The sequence below is a fragment of the Aythya ferina genome (genome assembly GCF_964211825.1).
Source record: "Aythya ferina genome assembly, chromosome: 12".
Classification (NCBI taxonomy): domain Eukaryota; kingdom Metazoa; phylum Chordata; class Aves; order Anseriformes; family Anatidae; genus Aythya; species Aythya ferina.
In genome coordinates, this window is record NC_140308.1 from 11,427,254 (window position 1) to 11,449,459 (window position 22,206).

At 49.6% G+C, this 22,206-nt stretch overlaps 2 protein-coding genes across 7 annotated transcripts; one reads left to right on the forward strand and one right to left on the reverse strand.

Moving 5' to 3' along the window:
• Window positions 1-3,245: 3,245 nt before the first annotated feature.
• LOC311443454 (uncharacterized protein) lies at window positions 3,246-7,550 on the reverse strand. 4 transcript variants are annotated; one of them, XM_084533633.1, is made up of 6 exons: window positions 6,870-7,356; window positions 5,550-5,831; window positions 4,999-5,052; window positions 4,493-4,597; window positions 4,293-4,339; window positions 3,246-4,083 (listed from the first exon to the last, which is right to left on the reverse strand). In XM_084533633.1, the coding sequence occupies exons 1-6, from the start codon at window positions 6,928-6,930 to the stop codon at window positions 3,973-3,975; spliced, it is 660 nt and encodes a 219-aa protein (XP_084389759.1). In that variant the 5' UTR covers window positions 6,931-7,356; the 3' UTR covers window positions 3,246-3,972. The 4 variants fall into 4 exon arrangements, with proteins under 4 accessions (XP_084389759.1, XP_084389758.1, XP_084389761.1 ...); XM_084533632.1 differs by having other exon boundaries at window positions 5,550-5,855; window positions 6,870-7,353; XM_084533635.1 differs by lacking the exon at window positions 4,493-4,597 and having other exon boundaries at window positions 6,870-7,550.
• A 1,324-nt stretch (window positions 7,551-8,874) lies between these two features.
• On the forward strand, window positions 8,875-20,195 carry GFOD2 (Gfo/Idh/MocA-like oxidoreductase domain containing 2). 3 transcript variants are annotated; one of them, XM_084533636.1, is made up of 3 exons: window positions 8,875-9,010; window positions 11,925-12,268; window positions 17,918-20,195. In XM_084533636.1, the coding sequence occupies exons 2-3, from the start codon at window positions 12,010-12,012 to the stop codon at window positions 18,814-18,816; spliced, it is 1,158 nt and encodes a 385-aa protein (XP_084389762.1). In that variant the 5' UTR covers window positions 8,875-9,010; window positions 11,925-12,009; the 3' UTR covers window positions 18,817-20,195. The 3 variants fall into 3 exon arrangements, with proteins under 3 accessions (XP_084389762.1, XP_084389763.1, XP_084389764.1); XM_084533637.1 differs by having other exon boundaries at window positions 8,945-9,010; window positions 11,925-17,073; XM_084533638.1 differs by lacking the exon at window positions 8,875-9,010 and having other exon boundaries at window positions 12,075-12,213.
• Window positions 20,196-22,206: the final 2,011 nt, after the last annotated feature.

A 22,206-nucleotide genomic window follows, 5' to 3' on the forward strand; every position in this document is an offset into this window, starting at 1 on the left:
GCCTGCTCCAGCCTTGGGTCTTCCCCCTTGCTGCTCTCTCTTGCACATGAAGCTCCGCTTGGGAATTTCTGGACTTCTGGATTAAGATTAAAAAGTTGAGAGGTAAAGGAGGTATAGGGGACCTTATAGTGGGTGTCTGCTGCATGCCACCGTACTGGACCTCATGGGGGACTTGAACTACCCTGAGATCTGTTGGAGGGACAAGACAGCAGGACATAAGCAATCGAGGAAGTTCCTGGAATGCGTTGATGAGAGCTTCCTTCTCCAAGTGATAGAAGAGCCCGTGAGGAGAGGTGGTCTGCTGGACCTCATGCTCACCAAAAATGAAGGGGTTGATGGCAGTCTGAAGGTATGACACACCAGGACAGGGTTGTCCAGGGTTTCTTTCAGATTTGGGGACTAACCAAGCAATTGACCAAGGGAAGCATAAATCAAGTTAAAAACAGGGAGGAAAAAAATGTTGCAGTGAAAGGAAAAGGGGATGGAAAACAAGAGTTGTGAGGAGCCACTGAGGGCACTGGGGTTGCTTAATCTGGAGAAGAGGAGGTTGAGGGGAGACCTCATGGCTCTCTGCAACTCCCTGGAAGGAGGTTGCAGTGAGGAGGGCTTCAGTCTCTTTTCTCAGGTACAAGTGACAGGACATGAGGGAACGGTCTCAAGTTGCGCCAGGGAAGATTTAGATTGGACATTAGGAAGAATTTCTTCACAGAGAGGGCGGTCAAGCATTGGAATGGGCTTCCCAGGGAAGTGGTGGGTTTCCCATCCCAGGAGGTATTTAAGAGACACGTGGACATGGCATCAAGGGACGTGGTTTAGTGATGAGACTTGGTAGGTCAGGTTGGCTGTTGGACGTGATGACCTTGAAGGTCTTTTCCAACCTAGAGGATTCTATGATACTATGAAAGTGAGTTGGTAGCTTCCTTGGCCTGGGTAATTTTTCTCCCTCTTCCCCTTCTTCTGAACCTTCTGGTGTCTCCTCTTCTCTTTCTTCACTACACCTTCCTCTTTGATCTTCTTCCCCTAATTCTCTTCTGTTTTCTCTCTTCTTATGTGCTAGCCTTTCTCTTCTTATTCTTGCCAGCCAAGTGTACTACTGTCCTCCTACTCCTCACCACATCTTCTACCCTCGCTCTTCTCCATCCTTTTCTGTTTCTTCTCTTCTGCTCTTTGTTTTTATTTTCTTTTTCCCTTTGCTTTTTTTCTGGATTCTCTCCCTGCAGTTTGGCTCCCTTCCCTGCTTTATCCCATGTGGTCTCCCACTGCCCTTCCTATTCCTGGTAATGGAGAGTCTGCAGAGGCCAAGCCTCTGTTGTGTCTTCTTCAGGCCCCGAGGGTTGTGTTTTGTGTTTGGGGATGAGGAAAGTGACTGGTTCTTGTGGAGCAGCTGATGGGAATGTCGGTCCTCATAGCCTGGGTTATGGTCTCCCTAACGCCCCCACCACCGGTATGGCTGGGGTGGAGGTTTGGGAGAGACCTTTAGTTGCATCTCATGCATCCAGCATGACTACAGCTTTGCTCAAGACCTTGTATCCTGCTGAACTCTTTCTGCTGGAGATTTTACTGAGGAAAGTGTAGTAACCATGGTTACAGCAACTGCAAAGCTGAGTAATACCAGGGTGAACCAATTCAGCGGTGCCCACGTGCCCAAAATCACCATTGCCAGCTGCAGATGTGATGAAGGACCCCATGCATTAGGGATAAAAACTGTTAGCTTGGTCCAATGCGAAACAGGCATTGTTGTGAGACTAGCAAGGTGCAACTCTGACCTTGCAATGACACATACCTCTTGTTCAGCAATATGTGGAATCTAACTAGAACACCCCAGACCCAAGTGCTGGTCTTCACAAAACAACCTTCACCAAGGATGGTGGAAGCTGAGTGGCTCCTCTGTCACCAGAGTCCCCAGCCACTCACTGGTACAATTCTGACTAAAAAATAATGGGAGAAGCAGCACTTTCAGATCCCTTTCCCAGTATGACTCAAGCTCCCTCTGTGCAGGGAGCAAAGACAGCGGTGCAAGGAGGAAGTCCTCCTGCTCCTGGTCCTGAAACCCGGCCTACTAAGCACGGATGTCTCACCCACCAGGCTTGAGAGTACATGGCTTGGATGTGGGTCCCAGGGAGCCAGAGGGAACCATGGGGCAGGCTCCCAGACACCAACAAGCAGGAGGGGACAGGGAGGCAGCAATTACGTGCATGGGGAACATTGCATTTGTTATCATTTGGTCTCTACACAGGCACTTGTGCACTTGCTAAATCACCTGTGATAACATCTTTCTGAGAACTGAAATTCTGGCACTCAGCTCCGGACATGCATACTTCACATCTCTAAAAATAGCCAATCTACAAAGACGTTTCCCCACGCTTCCTGTACGCCCTTGCAAAAGACCCAAAGATCTCAAGAAATTATCTCAGCCAGTTCCTTACATGCTCATGGGTAACTTCACCTCTTGCTCACTACTCTCATTGTTTCTTTTCTGGTTCTGGCTTGCTGCTGGGTGTCCTTCCTAAAAACGGTGTAACAGGTCTGATCCCACTAACCTCAGGTGCGGGGCAGGATGCAAAGATAGTGCTGTGAATGCTTCCACTTCCCTCTGGTTGTGTGTTTATGATTTCTTCTTCCTGGTGAAACAACAAACCAAACCTTTCCTCTTCCTTCCTCTTGTGTCTTTTGTGCAGTGACACAAATACAGAGCCTTTTGCACCACTTGTTAGTTCTAACTCATTTTGTACCTTAGCTTTCTGATTCTACCTCAACAATTTAGCAGTTGTGTTATTCTGCCCACGTCATCGGTATTTCTCCTGTCTTTGTGGCCATTTTGTTCATCTGTGGGATGTTAAGGAGGTCCTCTGCAGCCCTTTTTGCCTCCTCTGAAGCCTCCCCTCTTGCCTCTTCAGCGTGGCCAGTAGACCCCTCGCTGTCCTCTTGCTGGGCTTCATCCCCTCCAGGCTCCCTGCCTGCCCCAGCAGGAGGGAGCAGGGTGGCTGGTGCTGCATTTTATACCTCCCCACGTAATTTCTGCCTTCTCCTCAAGCTGCAGCACTCCCAGCAATCCTCCTCTTCCTCCAGGTCTATGAGTGTCCAGGAGGAGGCTGGTGAGGAAGTTCTGTGGTTGGTGGAGCCTATTTGTGCCCCTCATTCCCTGGCTATCTCAATGCCTTTATTAGCGTCCCTCCCCACTCCCTGGCAATTCCTCCAGTGCTTCAGCTCAGTCCCCACCAGCAGTAGTAGGTAAATGGCAACACTGACAGCAAAAAACTTCATCTTTTATTTTTATTTTTTTCAGATTAAAGACAGTATTGACAAATATATATGTGTCAATTCCCGGTATAAAGCAAATCACTTCAGCTATAGCCACGTTGGACCTCTGCAAAGCAAACTAGTCCTTTCTGTCCCTGCTTCTTGCGTTGCAAGCGAGTGAATCAGACAAGGGTGAAATTCATCACAGAAGATGCCTGCTCTGGACATAGCAAGGAAATTTAGAAAACTGCTTCAGGGCTTTCACAGCGCAAACATCACCCCGTGCTGGCAGGAGAGCTTCCTAGAGGGCCACTTGCTCCAGCCCTAATGGGACACTGAGTGCTTCCCAGGCTGGGGCAGCCACACGGTGCCTGCTGCTGCTACTGAGGCACGGCACAAGTTGCTAGAAGCAGTCACCAGCGATAAGCTGCTGCGGCCTTTCTGTGGGAACACAAGGGGGACCTGTCCCAGCTGGAGAGCTAGCTTCTACCTGGGAATGTAAAGTATATGTACAGCCAGCTGGGGGGAAACAGGTTTTGTGGTTTTGTTGGCCAAGATGGCACTGCCTTAGAGCAGTGGTTTCAGATTGCGAAAACCAGATCCCTGGTTTTCAGGGGTCACAGCTGTGGCAAGCATGTGACAAGCTGTTTGTCCCTACCTTTGCTCTCACTTGCCCTGTCCCCAGCAGGAGAACCTTCCCTTTGCATCAGCAGCACCGGCATTCTCAGCTCTCTACTTCTGTTGTGATTTTATCTCAGCGTAAACAACTTCTGAGGCAGCAGCAGGTTTTGTCTCTGTCTTTTCAAACTTCAGCTTTGCGTACATCACCTCCTCGTTTTGAGGCTGCAGAGGAAGACAGCAGTGAGCAGGCCTTTGGCTGTCAGTTCTGTACATATCCAGATACTGGCACAAGTTATTTCCCACTGACCAAACACTGTACGGGAGGCCCTGGCTTGCTCAGAAACTGTTGCTCTGAAGCCCTTTAAAGGGGCATTCAACTGCTTTTTGTTAGAGAGAACAGAGCAACGCATGAAAAGCTCTCCCCAGCTTACCGTGCTGAGCTGACTCATCTCTTCCACATGCTTGCTTTCAGATTTTCCTGAAAAAGAAAATGTCGTTGACTATCATTAATTTTAATGCAGAAAACACCTGCACAGCAGGCGTCTCCCACGTCTCAGTTCATCCAGAGGTTGTGAGACAGCGCTCACCAGCTCCCACTGGAGATGGTGGTGTAGCCCAGGCTCAGCCTTACCTTTAGCATTCCTTTGGTTCCTTCTGCACAAACACATCAGAACACAAATCAGGAAGAAAAGCGACAAAACCACCGACACAGGGATGATACATGTGTGGATGATTCCTGTGCAGCAAGCACAGAATGCACGTGAGCTGCTGTCCCCACACCGCAGCTTGCAGCCCCGCAGCAGGAGAGCTCCCAGAGCACCCCGCTGGCTCACGGTCTGCACCCCAAAACACCCACCAGCCTTGCTGACAAAGCCTTGCTGGGGAAGGTCCCCAGAACCTCATCCAAAAGGCTCTGCCAGCTGGGGGCCGTGCGCGGCAGCCCCTTCCCCACATTGCTGGTGCTCATGGCCTGAGACTGGCTGGTGCCCACACCAATTTGCCAGCAGCTCAGACAGGAGAGAACAGCAGGAGCCATTCCCCACCTTTCTGCCCCTCTTTCTCCCTAAGAACTCCTGCAACCCCCTCATAGCTGCGGACAGTTCAGGCTCCAGCACCTTCGGGGCCGTGGTGCCTCACCTTCATAGGTCTTATTCTCAGGGCTGCTGGTCGGAGACGTCTCAGGGCCCAATTCTGGAAGGCAGAGACACAAGTGAACACCCACGTGGAGGCAGCAGGTGCTATGCTCATTGCTCTGCTTCCGGCGGGGACTCCTGCAGTGTCAGATCAAAAACTGCAGAGGACCTGGGGAGACACCTGCTCCTCCTGCAGCCTAGGCAGAAGGGTCTGCAGGAACCCGCAGCAGGAGCTGCTGCCAAAGCCCTGGGCTCAGTCCCTGTTGTTTTCCAGAGCCACGTGCATTTGGACCGACGGCTGGCTGTAGGGAAGCTGTCAGCCATAGGGAAGCAGAGATAATGTAGTAGTTGTCCCGTCCCCCCCCAAGCCTCTATGGCTTCATTCCATCCTCCAAAGCTCACTCTGGCAAGGAGCTTCTGGAGTAGCTTAAAAATTGCTCCTGAACCTCAGAGCTGAAGTCACTTCCCACCTACCAAGCGAGGCCCCCTCTCTGTCTCTGCCTCACCCCTTCCCCTCTGTGCTGCCGTGGGTGTTGGTGGCCTTGTGGCTCTTACCCTGCTGGGTCTTGTTGGTTCCATCTTCCACCCCAGATGTGTTGCTCATCTCACACGTGCATGTTGCTGTTTTTGTTTCATTCACACTTCCAACAGCAGAATGTTTTTCCTCATATAACATACGTATCTCAACTATCTCTACCTTCTCCGTCATGTTTTTGATCCGGTCTACAAACTGTTTCACTTTCTGGTCAGTGCTGTTTGACACCATCTGGAACAGACACTGCAAGCTGAGCTCTGACACATTGATTCTCATTGATGCTGGATGCTGTTGAGTGAGTCCTGCAGAAAAAGAAACACAGAGGGCTGGCTTTGTGTTAATACCCACTTCCTGCATGTGAAGCCCTGAGGATGCCAGCTGCCCCCCTTCCCAGGCATCAGGCTTAGGGACATCTCCAATTCTTTCTTCCCCTGCCTGTTTTCACAGAACAGGATCACAGAATCACTTTGGGTTGGAAGAGACCTTAAAGACCATCCAGTTCCAACCCCCTGTCGTGGGCAGGGATGCCACCCACTAGATCAGGTTGCCCAGGGCCTCGTCCAGCCTGGTGTTGAAAAGCACCAGGGATGGGAAAAAAAAAAAAAAGCACCGAGTACCTCAGCCTTTTCTATATCCTTTTCACTGTGTCCTCTGCCTCTCTCTCACATGAGTTAACTCATAATCTCCTCTAGCTTTACTTTTGCCCTCAATGTACTTACAGAAACCATTCTCTCTGCCCCTTCATGTTCCTCACAAGTTGGAACTCCAGGTGGCATTTGGCTTTTCTAACACTACCTGGGTGTGTTCAGGCAGTGTGTCTGTGTTCTCCCAGGCAGTCTGTCCTTGTTTCCACCTTTGGTGGACTCTATGTGTGTTTGGGATGAGTTACGAGCACACTGTTCACACTGATGTCTTCTGCGTTATGTAAGGTGTTTCCTACTTGAAAGAGCTTTCAATTTCCTGCTCTGAAGACAAGGCTGTTCTGAAGCCTGACGACCAAAACTGGGGCCCTGCAGGCAGCTCCTGGAGCCTATGCCCAGGCAATGGCAGGGGGGGCACTGCCAGGCACCTGGGGAGGTGCTGGTGCAAAAGGGGTGGTAGATGCTGCAGGAAGAGCAGAGCCCAGAGCAGATGGCAAAGCTCTGTCCCAAACCTCTTGCAGGTGCATCACCCACACACAGAGTTCAGAGAGCGGGCAACTTTCCTGCAGGCACTGGGAGGGACTGGTGACAGCCCTGCGATGCCCTCCAGCTGCCCACAGGCCACGGTCCCCAGTGCTGGTACTGCCCCTCATCCTCATCCTCCTCATCCTCACACCCCTCCCCAGAGCGAGGACTCACCTGCAGGCAGCCAGGCGAGGAGCAGCAGGGGCAGAAAGGCTCTCAGCAGCAGGGTGCTCATGTCTCCTTCCTCGGGCAGCTCTCCAGAAAGCCTCCCAGCGCTCGGGGCGGAGGGGCTGGGGCCACGTCTTTTCCTGCGGCACCGGGGCAGTTGCTCTGCACCGCTCACCCGTGCTGTGCAGGCAGTTCCTCTTGCACACCAGGGCTTACCCTCTCCTCAGTTCCCTCACTTCAGGCTGATGTTATCTCCTCTCTTTGCTGCTTGATTCCATCTCAGCTCAGCCACGCGCTCTGGGCTCTGACGCAGCACACCACACCCATGTGTGTTGGTGCTTCCATGCTCTTTCCTATCCCAGCCTGGTGGCTCAGTCACCAGCACAGGTGGGTGAAGTGGGTCCCCATGGGTACAGGGGAAAGGGCTTCCCAATTTCCCTTGCCCCTGGAGCCCTTTTCACAGCGGGGGACAGACCCCTCTGAGGAAGCAGTGCTCCTGTTGCTGGGGGACCAGGCGTGTGTTGGCCCTGCCAACCCCAAAACACCGTGGCCACTCTGTGCATGGTTTGACATGGGGATGGGTTGACCAGATGTCACCAGCTGCCCACACGTGGGCTGCCAGCACGAGCTTCTGCCTGGCCACGACAATGCTTTCTGGGTGGCCTCTCGTGCTACCCAGCTGCCTCTGGCTGCAGGAATGCCAGGACAAGATCCCTGGGGCACCACGATTGCCTCTCTCCTCCCCAGAGCTGCTCCCTGCTCCCGAGTGCCAAGAAAGCTTGCAGCTGCAGAAGAGCAAGAGCAGGCACTGCCGAGTGGCCATGAGGAAGAGTATCCACAGCATAGGTATCCTGCACAGCCCAGCTGCCTTTTGGGGTGTGTTGCTGAGAATCTCAGCTGGGTCTTGGGAGAAATCATTGGCATGGATGCTGGAGCAGCCTGCCTTGCCTCTGGACATGAAGTGGTCGGGGCTGGATCTCTCCGCACCGATAGCATTTTTTGTGACCCTTGGGTCCTGACTGATGCTCAGTGCTGCTGCAAAAGTGGACGCCAGCAACTCGGTGTGATGTGTGACAGAGCCCACTCAGCAACACGCCTCTATCATCTGAGCTGGTGTTGCGTTCATGCGCAGAGCCTGCAGCACATTTTCACAGTCGGTGTTTGTGTTTTCTACTGCCAGCCTTTGTAGCAAGGCGTCTTTTGCTTCCCGATTGGCAACCTGCTCCTCTAGTGCATCGCAAAGCCGATCAATAACCTGCACGTACGGCTCAGACAGCCCTTGCTGGACCTCTGTAAAGGGCTGTGCAGGGTCTGCAGTCTCTGGAATTGTTAGCACTGCCTGGAGGGCCAGGGTCGGGGTCAGCCAGAGGGTGCCTGGAGCTAGAGGTGCCTGAAGGCATGGATCTGCCATTGGGTCTGTGCCCAGCAGGTGAGGTATAATGACCCCAAAAAGCGGATCCCCCAGCTGCCTTTCTGAATTTCGGAGCACTGCGAGTTTGCTCCACTCTCTCCATTTCTGTTCCCATAATAACTTTTGTGTCAGAGTTAATATCATCATCACCACTTGTCGTACATCACAGGGGCTTAAAAGCTCATGGCATTCTCCAGCAGGGACTGCGTAAGTGGGGCTGACAACCCGTAAGCGGTCACCACCTTATGTAGTTCTTTAATAAGATCCCAATGAAAGGGTTTCCAGTCATTCTGCCCACAATCCCCAACTTGGACTGGAAAATCGAGCCCTGTGGGCCCCCTCCCTCGTTTATTGCTTCTCTCTGAAGTTGTTTCCAACGATCCCGGGGCTCACAGGGACGCGGCCTGGCCGGGCAGCTCCCAGCCTCGCTGCCTTCACCCCTGTGCCCGCCCAGCCTCAGCCCAGCCGCCGCGCCGCCCTCCGATTGGTTGCTGGCGCTGCCCGTCAGCAATAGACCCTCCCCCTCCCTCGAATCCCGCCTCACGATTGGCCGCGCCTCCCTGAACCTCCGAAGGCGCTCGGGGCGCCGCCATTTCAAGAGCCCGTGCCCGCCCCGGCTCCTGAGGAGGCGGCGGGGCCGGTCAGGGCGTCGCCGCCGCCGGGAGCGAGCAGCGGCCGCCGCCGGGATGGAGGCGAGGCGGTGCCGCCGGGCCCCTCGGCGAACCTCCGGCGGCAGGTAAGGGCCGGGGGGGGCCCTCCGGGGCTGGGAGCCGCGGTGCCCGTCGCATTTTCCGTCACGGAACCCCGGGGCCTCGGGCACGCCGCGGGGTTGAGCGGGGCCGTGAGGCGCTGAGGGGCGGCGAGGGGGCGGCTCGCCTCAGCCGGGCTGTGCCTCTTGTTGCAGCCTGGCTGCCCCTCGTTTCCATGCGAGGGCTCTCAGGAAAGCGTTGCCCACTCCCATGACTGGGGATACTGGTGTGCGAGGGCTCTCCTTTCCAGAAAGATTGGCCTCTAAAAGGCTTTTTGTGATTTTAATGACTGATCCCCTCAGGCTCCGTAGAAGCTTTCAGGCTTGCTGTGACCCGGTGTAAATGGCACCCGGCTTCTGGCTGGCGCTGAGGGTGCTGCTCACAGTCAGGCCTCTTTCCTGCGGCCAGGAGCGCTGCCACATGCTCCGGCTGCAGGCTGCTGTCAGGATGGGACCGGCTGACCTCCTGGGGACACCCGGCCCCGTGTGCCCCCTCGTGCCACTGCCACTCTGCGTGCCCAGACCTCAGTGAGACCCTCGGAGAGACCACTCAGGCTTCCCAGGCCTCCAGCCGGCCCGTGCTGGCCTCCGCTCCAAGTCACGTTTGCAGATCAGTCAAGCTACAGAGGGACACCACCGCGTTTTCTCTCTCCAAACAGCACAGCCAGACTGTGCTGGCCATGAGCCTGAGGAGGAGTGTGCAAAGAACAGGGCGAGGGCATGCTGAAGCCCCTCTCCATCTCGTGCTCTGCCAGTTCTGCTACTTACACACAGGTCATACCAAGTGCAGTATTTCACACCCCTTGAGGCGTGCCTTGAGCTTGTCTGGCCTCCCTTTGACTCCTCATTAATGGTTAATCATGGCTTTATTACCATCCATGACATCCTGCAGCGATGGCTTTTTTGGGTTGAGGAATCTTTGCTCGCTCAGGTCTTCCTTGCATAGATGTTGTGTGCTTTTTGTCACCTTTTTCTGAGTCTTTTTTTCAGCTCTGCTTTTTTTTTTTTTTTTTTTTTTTTTTTTTTTTTCTTCTTGGATGAGAAGCATCAGAGAGGTTTGCAGTGTTTCCAAGAAAGGTGCTTTGGGGACTTCTGCAGGGCGACAGCGCTGCTCTCCTGGGGCTTCTGTGTGTTCTTAGTGGATGTAAAGACAGCTGCCTCTTGCGGCAGCAGTGGCTGCATCCTGACGCAGTGGGGTTTGGACTCCACTCCAGCTCCAGCTGTGCAACCCACATCTTCACGTGCTGGAAGTGTGGCTGCAATGTGACAAGTCACTGCTGAGGCTGGGTTTGCTAAACATTGATGACACTGGGCTTTTGCCATGGTGCTAGTGGTGAGCAGGTGTCCTTGTCTGGTACCATCCAGAGCTGTATCTGTGGAGGTAAAGCAGTGGGATTTGTGGTTGTGTCAGTTCTGTTAGCAACAGTGATGCAGCAGCGCGTTTTGGGAATACGACATTTCCAAAATCTGAAAATGAATTCCACCTCCCTGAGATTTTAAAGAGGTAGTTGGATGGGAAACAGGAAAAAAAATAAAGCTTAGAATAAGCAAGTGTTACGGAAGTCAGCTTATCTGTTGGGCGTGTTACGTGCTGCAATGTGCTCTTAATAGCATTCTGAAAGATTTCATCCTCTTCTAAAGTCTTGCACTGCTGTGTAAATTTGCCATTGCTGAGTGTGGCTGTACAACCTGGTGCAAGCATGCACGTACCTGGTCTGTGTTCTGCATTGTTCAGTTCATGTCTGTTCAAAAGAACGTGGTGCTCACTGTGAGTGGTTTTTCTTCTACCCCCTGTAAACCCCCGAATCTGTATGTGGGGGGCTTCAACGTGTATCTTTGCATTTTGTCCAGTGGCAGGATCTTATTCTTCTTCACATTATTTATAAAAGCCTGACTAGAAGCCGTATTTCCCGTCAGTACGTTACCATTTCATGCAGAATGATAAATACTCTCTAGATCGTCTCAGTTCTGTCCTTATTTGTGTGTGCCTCTAATTGTTGAATAACAGGGAGTTAATTTCAAATGGCAGGCAACAACGGTATGACAAACCTAACATCACACTGAACGTGGAAAAACATACAGAATTAATTCAGCGAATATTTCATGACATGACTTACAGCATCTGTAAATATTTGTCATAAATATAAAATCAAGCAAACTTTCCGTAGAAGAAATGGCTCGCTGCCGGGGTGCAGGAGGTAGGGTTCCCAAAGGCATGACACGTCGAGGGCCTCTGACATCCTGGGTTAGCGCCACAACCATGTGAGGAAATTCAGCCAGATGTGGTCAGTGCAGTCCTGAGACACTGGCAAGCAAGGATCAGAAGGGATTTATTTACCAGGAAATACATGCAAGAACAAAAGTGTGACTTAACCAAATGAATGTGAGCTTTCCTCACAGGACGTGTTTTCTAGATTTCCTCTGTAGTGGCTTAACTACCTGCCGTAAGTTTAAGCTCCCAGTAGCTGCTTTCAGTTTGTATATTTGGGTGGGAAGAAAGACGTGTGCACCCACAAGCTTGCTACACTTTCCCCCCAGTATCTGTTTGTCTAACAGAAGGTACCACCTCATCTCACAACCCCTTATCTCATTTAGGGGCTTGCGTCATCACGACGTGTGCTCCTGTGTGAGCATTTCCTGCATTTCGAGGCTCAGGAGGGCCCCGTGACTTGTCAGGCTGCTTGCTATCCATCCTTCCTGCCTTCTGCAACAGGGCTCTTTGGCTTGTCCCTTAAAACTATTTCTCCAAATATTACAAGGTGTTTTTACATGTAATTTTTTTTTTTCTTCAGGAGAATTTTTTAAAATTTTGAAGGATAAATGCCAGCAGTCAGGCTATAGATGCCTTTGACTTCAAAACACAGTTTTTGTTTGCATTGACTTGTAACTTTCTGTGTTTTAGGAACTGTGGCTGGAGCGGAAAGCTGAGGAGCTGAGCACTTCCTTGGAGGCGCACATGTTGACCCTGATGCTTGAATGAACGCAGAATGAAAATGCTTCCTGGAGTGGGTGTGTTTGGGACTGGCAGCACCGCCCGGGTCCTGGTCCCCTTGCTGCGAGCAGAAGGCTTCTCTATTGAAGCGCTCTGGGGAAAGACTGAAGAGGAAGCGAAGCAGCTGGCAGAAGAAATGAATATCTCCTTCTACACGAGTCGGACTGATGATGTCTTGCTGCACCAGGACGTAGATTTGGTTTGCATCAATATCCCTCCACCCCTAACCCGGCAAATTGCTGTGAAAGCTCTAGGTACCTTTTCGTTTTTAGAGTTGGACCAAAAATTCATAACTAATTGGTAGATTGAAATCTGAAGCTCTGCACGATTCTGGTTGTAGCAGGGTGCAAGTATGGTACTAAAGGTTTTGCTTGGAATTGGTAGCACCATCTGCAAGAAAGGTTACCTAGATTTTTATTTCTTTTCAGAATTATAGCATTGAAAATCTTGAATCAATTGGGCTAAAATTCTCCATGTATTCTTCAGGCTGAACTTACAGTGGGGAGATTTTTATTAAAGTGAGCTACTTCCGAAAACATGCTGAAGTAGAAAAATCTTTTGTTCCCATTTGGGGAACAAAAACCAAAACAACACCAACCTTGTTGTTTAATTCATTTCAGATCTTCCCATGCCTTGGAATGGGAACCTGAAATTTGTTGTGGGGAGAGGGGGAAGGGAGGGGAGATTTTCATCTCTGCTTGTTCCTCCACAGAACCAAACTTGAAAGGTAAAAAAACCTTTGAATAAAAAATGTGTGTACACGCTCAGCAGGACTGCGTGAGTTAAGACCCAAATCCTCTGCAGATGCTGTTCTCAGCACGTGTGCCGTGCCCCTTGCCACCTCTTGGTGATAATTTTCTCAGTGTCTGTAACAGGCTGCTATGGGCGCGGGTGCAGGCTTGCTGGAGGAATCCTTCACCTGGCGTGGAGGAGAGGGTAGGTGACAGCTGGGGACAGCAGGAGGAATGCAGCCAGGTGAGCTGGGCGAGAGTGGCTGCGAGAGAAGGGAGAATGGGCAGGAGGCAGCCGCCCGGGCACCCCGGCGTTCCTGGTTCTGCAGAGCACAGCTTTGTAGTGCTAATGTGCCTTCACCTCACCCAGCGTGGGGTGTGCTTGTGTGTAATTCCGTAAATAACGAGTGTGAGATTTTTATTGTGTTTACAGCAGATCCCTGTGAGATAATTTCAGGATGGGTAATATCTCAAACCATGCAGGCGAGGGCGGTTTGTTGTTCTTAGCCTCTTTGCTCCGCAGTAATTTGTTTTGGAAGTAAACAACTCCTTACACATTTGCAATGCCATAATGCTGCTTAGATATGCAGAGAGAGATCTTAGGTTTTTTTGAGTATTAGATTTCTTTCTTTACAAAGAACTACTGTTCTCTGAATATAAGGTATTTTAATTTTTGAACATTTAAACTGTAAGTTAGAATTTATCTTTAAATATGCTAGAAATTCCTTTAAATGGTAGTAAGTATTTCAGTAGTTCTCTTGGCTCTTGATGGTCAAGCATGAAGTGTGCTAAAAGGAGAGGATGGCACCTTCTCTAGTGGATTTTTAACTAAAATGAAAGGAGAGTCTTTGAAAGCTGACACTGAACGGTGGAGGCAAGGTGGTTAAAGCTGCTGCAGAAGTAGAGGTGAGGTGTGTGCTTGACTGCAAGTATAGAGAAGTTGGAAAGTTGAAAAAGCGAGGGAAATCACTGGGTGAAGTTGTAAAGGGCTATTTATTCTTTGCTTCTGTTTCCCAAAATATTCTGATCTGCGAAGTGATGCAGGCAGCTCAGAGCAGTATGATTCTGGCCAAGTCTTTCAGCTTTCCCGGTAGGTTAGTGGCAGCAGTGTTTGTGTATCTGCTACCAAGGATGTTGTGGCAGATCTTTAGCAGATGTTGGATAGCTGGCTATGATTCAGTGCTCTGGAGGAACAAAAAGTGAGGGGAGTGCAGGTGGCAAGTGTGTTTTTTTCTGAACATTCAGGTTGATGCAGTGATATTTGCAACTGGAAAATCCTTGGCTGCAAATTGTGATAATAGATGAATAGCTTGATGTTTCACTAGCTGAGACTGGGCTTTGGGAGAGATCAGATGTGGTACAGTGGGAAGTCTTTTATTCAGAAGAGGAAAATAATGTACACTTTTATTACTTATTCGTATACTTTTGTTTATAATTTAAAAATGTGCTTAGTTTTTTAGTACTAGCAAAATGGAGAGAGAGAGACCCGGTGTTTCCTGCCTGTGCTATTTGTTTAAGTTCCTTACTGACAGGCATCCAGAAAGAAGCCTTGGCACGACAGAGATGAAGTTGTAACGCTGGATTGAGTTCATGAACCAGACATAACAGATCAAAGCCTAGAGCATAATTCAAATTAAGATGAGTGTAATCTTAGGGTTTATCTCACTAACAGGTAAAGCAAGAAGCTATTCTAAAATTTGTGCTTCCTTTGATCTCAGAGGAACTAAATTAACTTCACAAAATGCCTGTTCTGTGGTTGATGTCCCACAGCTGACATCCATCCACCTCTGTGTGAGGTGCGCCTGGCGCCGAGTTACTGCCTGGCTCGGGCTGTGGAGCGTGAGGTGTGAGTGAAGTGAAGGTTGGGGAGGCAGAGAAGTCCTCAGAGGAAGATTTCCTTAAGACTTTAAAGGTAATGCTGCTGCACGTGCTGAGCCCAGCCTTCAAGCAGATGTCTTGTGGAGTGGCGACAGAGGAACTTCTTACTAGTCCAAGGAAGCTTGCCAAAGTAGCCTGCTTGGCCAACTGATTTTGCAGAGTCCATACAAATTACAGCATGTGTATGTTAATTGTGGAGGAAGGAGTCGGGAAGGGCTCTATCACAGCCTTGTGTTGTGACAAATGCAGATTTTCTGCTCTTGAACAGGATGAACGAGCGTGCTGTGAGGGCTCTTTGCATATTGTGCTTCCCATGTTTGTCAGGAGTAGCAGGGAGGTCCTCTCCAGCCATATGCAAACGGGACGTGAAATGAAGGAATGTATTTGGGAGTGAGCATCCATTCACTGGGAGGCTCCTGAAGCCAACAAGTTTGAACCAGATGGTTATTTGTGAAGAATCCTCAGATGCTCCCAGCTGCTTGTGATGGACACAGAGATGATCTGGTATGCTTCAGCAGTGTTTAGGTGTACGTGGTCCTAGGTGCAACCTCAGGTTTCTTACATTATGCAGGGGAATCAAGAGCTGGGGCTTCCGTTTGGTGGAACGGACACAGTTACACGAGCTAAGTAGGTTTAGTAGTTTGAGTCAATGCTGTAATTCATCTGGAGACAGGTGGGGCTGAGGACTGCAGGTGCTGGATGGGCAGTGGTGAATGCAGCAGCCAGGCAAGAAGCAAGGAAGCAGAGCTGCAGAGCGGTGGCTGTCATTGTGAGGCTGCTGCCCCAGCCCAGGCACACTGCAGGGATGCTGCCCTACATGGGTACCCCTCCTTGTCACATTCCTGGGGACACAAAGGGGCTTCTCAGTGGGGTGCTGGGCCACTGTGTTTAGTGTCCTTCTCCTGAGTTCAATGTGTCAGGCTGCAGCCCCTTCAGAGCTGCCTCTTTAAGGTTTGTGCTTCACTTCTCCCATTTTTAATAAATATTCCCCTCCAAGAGGGTGTCCTCCCTCCCTCTTGGCCTGACTGCCACCCTCCCTGCTAGGGCGCCCTGGTGTTGCCATCCCCTGCTCCTGCTCATGGCTCTGGGCAGCCTCGATCAGGCAGAGTGGGTTTTCTGTGCTTGTGCTTTGTTATTCCTAGCTGTAAAATACTTGGAGTATGGCAGGTTTGGGATCTGGTATGGCTAAGCAGCTGCTAGAGAAGCAGAGACCCTGTGGCTGATGGGCTGTGTGGATCTGGCTAGAGATGTAAGATTGCTTTAGGAGACAATGCTCTATTTTATTCTGCTGTCCAGGAAGTGTCCCACCAAGAATTGCTTTCTGAGGAAGCTTACAGCGCTCGCGGAGGCACGGAGCTGGTAACGCAGGGAGCGTTGGCTGAGAAACGGCTTCCAGGACACAAAGGAACACTGGATTCTTTCAGCGGAGCAGGACAGGGCAGAAGTGAAGAGCAAGAACTAGAAGAAAGGCCCTGCCACAAAGAGGGTGGAGAAGTGAAAGTTTCAATGTTCACTTGGTTTTGCAGCCTGAGTTGGCTGCTGCATTAAATTATGTGCCAGAGGGTGGAGGGTTTGCACAAGGGGGAGCAGCACTGGCTGCAGAGCTGTACCCCCAGCATATGCAGCTTGAAAGTCGCTTCCATTGTCCATTTCCTTTGAGAATTACATGATTTGTTTAGGATGCTGTCAAGATCCTCTTACTTTTACTTTTTTCATCTGTATCTTGATGTAACCTGGCTTGAGATGAATGCCATTTAAAGGTACAGCATAACGAGAAGGCGGGTAACCCCAGCACTGAAATATCTCAAGAGGAGCTCAGCCAGCCCTGGGGAACACTGAACAGAGAGCGGTGCAGGGACTGGTACGGGAGAGTCAGAAGCGGTCCCTGAAATGGGTTTGCTGGTGGGCAGCCAGGAGCATTTGGCAGGCTGTGAGATAACATCAGGGGAGCGTGACCCTGCCCTTCTCTGTCCATTAAAGCTTCTGCTGACTCTGTGTTCAGGTGCTTTCTTTGGAAGAGGCCACTAAAAATTGTAGTTTTGTTTTCTGAGTGGATTTTGATTTTATTTACTATAAATACATGTTCAGAGCTTCCTTTCCCACTAGTTGTCCCAGGCTGAGCAGGGCAGAGCAATGCATTGCAGGAGCTTGCTGGCCCCTGGACCACTTGGCTGTTCCTGCACCAAGTCTCGCTTGGTGCAGCCAGGAGGTGGAGTGCTCAGTGCAGCAGCTGCTGCTGTGCGGGATCTGGCTTCCCCCAGTAGGCAGGAGTCTGATTTAAACACTTGTGCTGCTGTCACCTCACCCTGCAGATGACAGAAGCGAGGAGCGTGGTCCAGGAGGAGCTTTAGGTGAGGCACCTGCTGCCGTGTGTTCCCTGTAAGAAACTGCAGTATGACTAGGCTGAGCTTCAGGCCTGACATCCTGAGTTAATGTCTGGAAACTTCTAGGTGTGTCCCTAGATACTACATTGAAAAATGCTGTGGAGTATTTTATCAGAACAGGCGTATAGGGAAAAGTAAAGCCATGCTGTGAGAGAAGTGAGAATGGGGGAAGCGGGAGTACCAACAGAACACTGGGTGTAGGCGTTTGGTTGGATCTTCCATTGAGATGCTCTTTTGGATCATCAGCTTATTTATACCTTACATCTAAAATAAAGACTATCCACACTGATTCAGGCTGGGCACAAAATAAAGCAGGTTACTAATAACCAAAACCACAGCAGGTCATCTTGCGAGTGCTGCTCCACTTGGGTAACTCGTGCAGTCGCCTTTGCAGTCTAATTGTACACGTAGCTTGTACGTGCAGACCAAAATGTTTCACTTTACAAAACATTATTTCAAATTTTCATATGCTGTACACAGGCCACCAGGTACCTTGTATTTCTATCAATCTCTTACAAATAATAAATTCGTAGTGATGATGAAATTTAAAATCTAATCTCCCCTTCACTCACTCCCTCCCTGCAGAGTGCATGGATCTCTGTGATTTTTTTTTTCCCTTCTGGCTGTACAGGCATTCAAATAGTTGTATAGCTACAACACTCAATGGGCATGAAAACATGACACGGTTCATCTCTCATGATGTGGAAATGCTCTGTGTTTATTTAGAGCTTCTCTCTGTGGGAGTTTGTCAGCTCTGCGATGAAAGCATCTTGGAAAGATTCTTATTTTAGTTCTTGAACCTTTGCCTTCGAAAGCCTGACTCTTAAAAGCTCTACTGATAAACGCTGGGGCCTTGCATCATGTTTTGCTCATGAGTGCTATGTTATTTTTTGGTGTGTTTGTGCTGCAGGAATAGGGAAGAACGTGATCTGTGAGAAAGCTGCTACCTCTGTGGATGCCTTCAGGATGGTCACAGCTGCCAGATACTACCCCAAGCTGATGAGCATCGTAGGCAACGTCCTCCGTTTCTTGCCTGTCTTTGTGAAGATGAAGCAGTTGATAGAAGAACACTACGTGGGCAGCGTGATGATCTGTGATGTACGAGTTTACGGGGGGAGCCTGCTCAGCCACAAGTACAACTGGATCTGTGACGAGCTAATGGGAGGAGGCGGTCTGCATACGATGGGGACGTACATCATTGACCTTCTGACCCACCTCATCAACAGGCGAGCAGAGAAAGTCCACGGTCTGCTCAAGACTTTTGTGAAGCAGAACACGGCTATCAGTGGGATCCGCCATGTAACTAGCGATGACTTTTGCTTCTTCCAGATGCTGATGAGTGAGGGTGTCTGTTGTACTGTGACTCTCAACTTCAACATGCCTGGGTCCTTCATTCATGAAGTCATGGTTGTTGGGTCCGCCGGTCGCCTCATAGCTCGTGGCACGGACTTGTATGGGCAGAAGAACACTGCACTCCAAGAGGAATTACTGTTTACGGACTCTCTGACTGTCAACAAAGGCCTTTTGGACAAGGGGTTTAAAGACATCCCGCTGCTCTACCTGAAAGGAATGGTATACATGGTGCAAGCCTTGCGCAAGTCTTTCCAAGACCAGGAGGATCGTCGGACGTGGGATCACAAACCTGTCTCGATGGCAGCCTCTTTCGAAGATGGTCTCTACATGCAAAGTGTCGTAGAGGCCATCAAGAAATCCAGCAGGTCAGGGGAGTGGGAGGCTGTGGAGGTCATGACCGAGGAGCCAGATGCCAATCAGAACCTTTGCGAGGCGCTTCAGAGGAATAACTTATGAACATTCCTGCTTTGGAAAATAGGACAATTGATACTTTGGGCTGTAACTGTACAAATCCTCCCTGTTTTTAAGATATGTAGATTCTTATTTAATAACGTTTCTTGTTTTTTTCTTTAAACATGTAAAATATGCCATGTTCCGATGGAAACGGTTCTGATTTAAATTGTTTAAAGAGTTTTAAATATTTCCGTTTTTTGTAAATGTTTAATTTTTGTCTTGGAGACTTAGGAAAACTTGAATTGCCCTTTGCACTTGCAGTAGCTGAAGTGAAGCATGGATCTCTGCCATTGCATGGCTTGGAAGTGGGACACAACCCCTCTTGCACAGGTCGCTTATTTTAACAGTTTTAACAGGAGATTAAGTAGAGCAAGATCAGGGAGCATCTGTTGTTTAGATGCCTTTGCCTTCTCTTGGAGATGGATTTAGTTTCACTCCTCAGTTGGTAAAATTTTATTAAAGAGTTTAGTGATGTAACACGTCTCTAAACTCACATAGGACAGAGTAGAAGAACAGAATAAAGCTTGTAAAATAAGGATCAGCCTTTGGCTTTCTGCACATGTCAAATGTTTTTCAAAGTAATTTAAGCTGGTATTTTATTTAAATGATGCTATGAATTCCCTGTTGACGGTGTCTTGGCAGTTATGAGGAAAATCTTTGGGAAGTCTGTGATGATATGTGTTATTCTTCCATATCTGCAAACATTTTCTTTCTACTCAAGAGACTGACTGCATCCAGCAGGTTTTTTTTTTTTTTTTTTTTTTTTTTTTTTTTTTTTTTTTAAATAAGCTCTGTTTCCATCGGTTGTGTTTACTGCCCAGCAGCACCAGGACCATGACTGTGGGGCCACATTGTGATTTCTGCGACTGTTATTAAATGCCTCACAGGCAAGGCACCTTTCCACAACCTTCCAGGGATCTGCAGATGGAAGTAAGGAGGTATCGCCTACCTCTTGCAGCTCCTGTGTGCTGACTGGGAAACTGTCACACTACACACACGCTGATACCTGAAGAGAATGGGGACTGAACTGTCATGAGCAAGTCTGCTTTGAATCTCAAACACTGGATATTAACTCTCTGGTCCTGCCCACCCTTGCACCCTCCTGCAGCTTGTGCCCGGTGGAGATATCTGTTGGCAGATCATGGGTGGAAGTTCATTCCATTTGAGAAGTATTTTTTCTCCAAAGCAGGTATGTGGAAGGAATAGTCCATTTTTACTACATTTATTTTGTGTACTTGAAAGCTTTTTTAATGTATTATTTCCCACTAAGTTGTAACTGTGTATTTATGTATGTTAACATGCAAACCACTGTTTCATAAGCTGGTCCTTCCTGAAAAGAATCTTACTTGTTTTCTACAAAAATAAAAAGTTGTTTGAGGGCATTTTTCAGGCAGCTGTGTGCTTGTGTTCGATTTGGACAAGCTGAAGCCATCACAGTAAATGTCACAGCTGGGGCTAATTACCTGTTGAGTCATTCCCTGCCCCTGTGCTGCCAGCTGGGCAACCTGGGTGTGATAGAGTAGGAGATAACTCTGTGCTGTCCCTGCCAAGGTACTTGTCATCCATTTATCACCAAGGGAAAGTAAGTCCTACCAGAAAGTCTGTTTTCCACCTCATTGCTCTTTTCTTCAGACTCTAGCTGTTGAGTAGCTGATTTTGGAGATACTCCTGTTTATCTTGGGTTTCCCACGTCAACTTTTGTGATTAATGGGATCTTTATTTTCTGCCTAACTGGTTGCAGGAAGTTCTGGAAGATGCAAACTAAGAAGCAAAATCCCCGTGGTAAGGATAGGACCATTCTCTAGCCAGTGTATAAATGAGGTATTTACCTTCAACTATTTATTTACTTTCAACACACTTTAACATGATGTATCAGTCACTTTTAAAGGTTAGGAACTTGGCTGGTTCTGTGCTCTGAACAATCTCATCTCTGCTCTAAGCTGGATGAAGAAAGTGGCACTGTTTTCAGCTCTAGCAGGTGGGCCAGTGAACGCTGTGTCTCCCCACAAACCTTCCTTTCCTGCTAGAAGGCTGTTCTGCCATAGCTCTGAGCATCCACTGTCTGTGCGCTATGTAAAGCAGGTGAGTAATGTCTCCTGAGCTCACCTGGGACAGTCACTGCATGCATTCAGATAGAAAGCTCTGGCTTCTTTCATGCCAGTTCTGGATCTGTTCTAAAGCTGTTGTCCCTGAATTGAGCAGCTTCCTTTGTGCTACTGTCAAGCATCTGCCCAGGGCAGAAAATCCTCAAGTATGACTCCTGTAGGAGAAGAAAGCACTGAGTATGTGCTGTCAGGCCTTGATCCCAGTGGAGGAAGGGGGATGCTACAGCCTGCAAGAAGCCGTCCTGCACAGGGGGGAATGGTGCCAAAGGAACACCGCTTTGGATAAGGTGGGTTCCTGCTGTGGGGTCTAGATTCTCCTATGCAATCCTTGTTTGTCTAAGGCCACTGTGGTGGAAACACCTGCTAATTAACACTATGCACAGAGCTAATCTCTATTCACGAGGCTTTAGCTGGCCAGCGTGAGCGATGCTTCCTGCTGTTGCCCCTTAGCATCTACCAGGGTCTGCTGCAGCGCAAGCATGTCGCGTTTCTCAGCTGGATCTGAAGGGTGAGGCTGTGCTAGATGTTGCCCTGCACTTACATTAAGCCTGTTGCCACGATGGACAGCTCACGCCCTAACTTTCTGTCTTGAAAATCAGTGCAAGGGGTGTGGTGGGATGGGGCCGTGTTCTGCTGTCTGCTGGGATGAGAAGTGGTGATGCAGGGTGATCCCCAACAGCACAGGACACGGCTGGCCCCTGGCTCCTGCTTTTCATAAGTAAGGAAAAAATTATGACGCATGCATCCTAACAGCAAGCAGATATATTTTATAATAAAAATTGTGGTGCTGTTCCCCCACTCCTCAGGTAAATCATCTTCTCTGCAACCAGGAAAAAAAAAAGCAAACCAAACATGGGCGAGGTGCTGATCACCACCCCATGGGCCAGGCTGTAGTGGTAACACAGGAGGCAGACAGTTTGTGAGGATATTTATCCTAAGGAAAGAGTGGTGACACCAGGTAGGCTGTGTAGCCGAGCGTCTTCTCAATAGCAACCTGCCTGGGTTTGTCATCCAGTGCTTGAGCTGGGACCTCCAGAGCGCTGCTGGCCCAGGTCCCTGCAAGAGGAGGGAGTGGATCAACAGCCTGGCCGCTTCTTTCAAATAAAGCAGATGACCTGAATCACACCAGCTCTTCTCCCTCTCTTTTCCTCATTTATAGCTGGTCACTGACAGCCCAGAGCAGCAGGACTGCAGAGCCTGGCTGCTGCTGGGTCTGTGAGCAGCAGCGTAGCTGAGGTTAGGAGGGACTGAGGGGCCCCACAGCATTTGGGGATTTATAGGAGAGCTG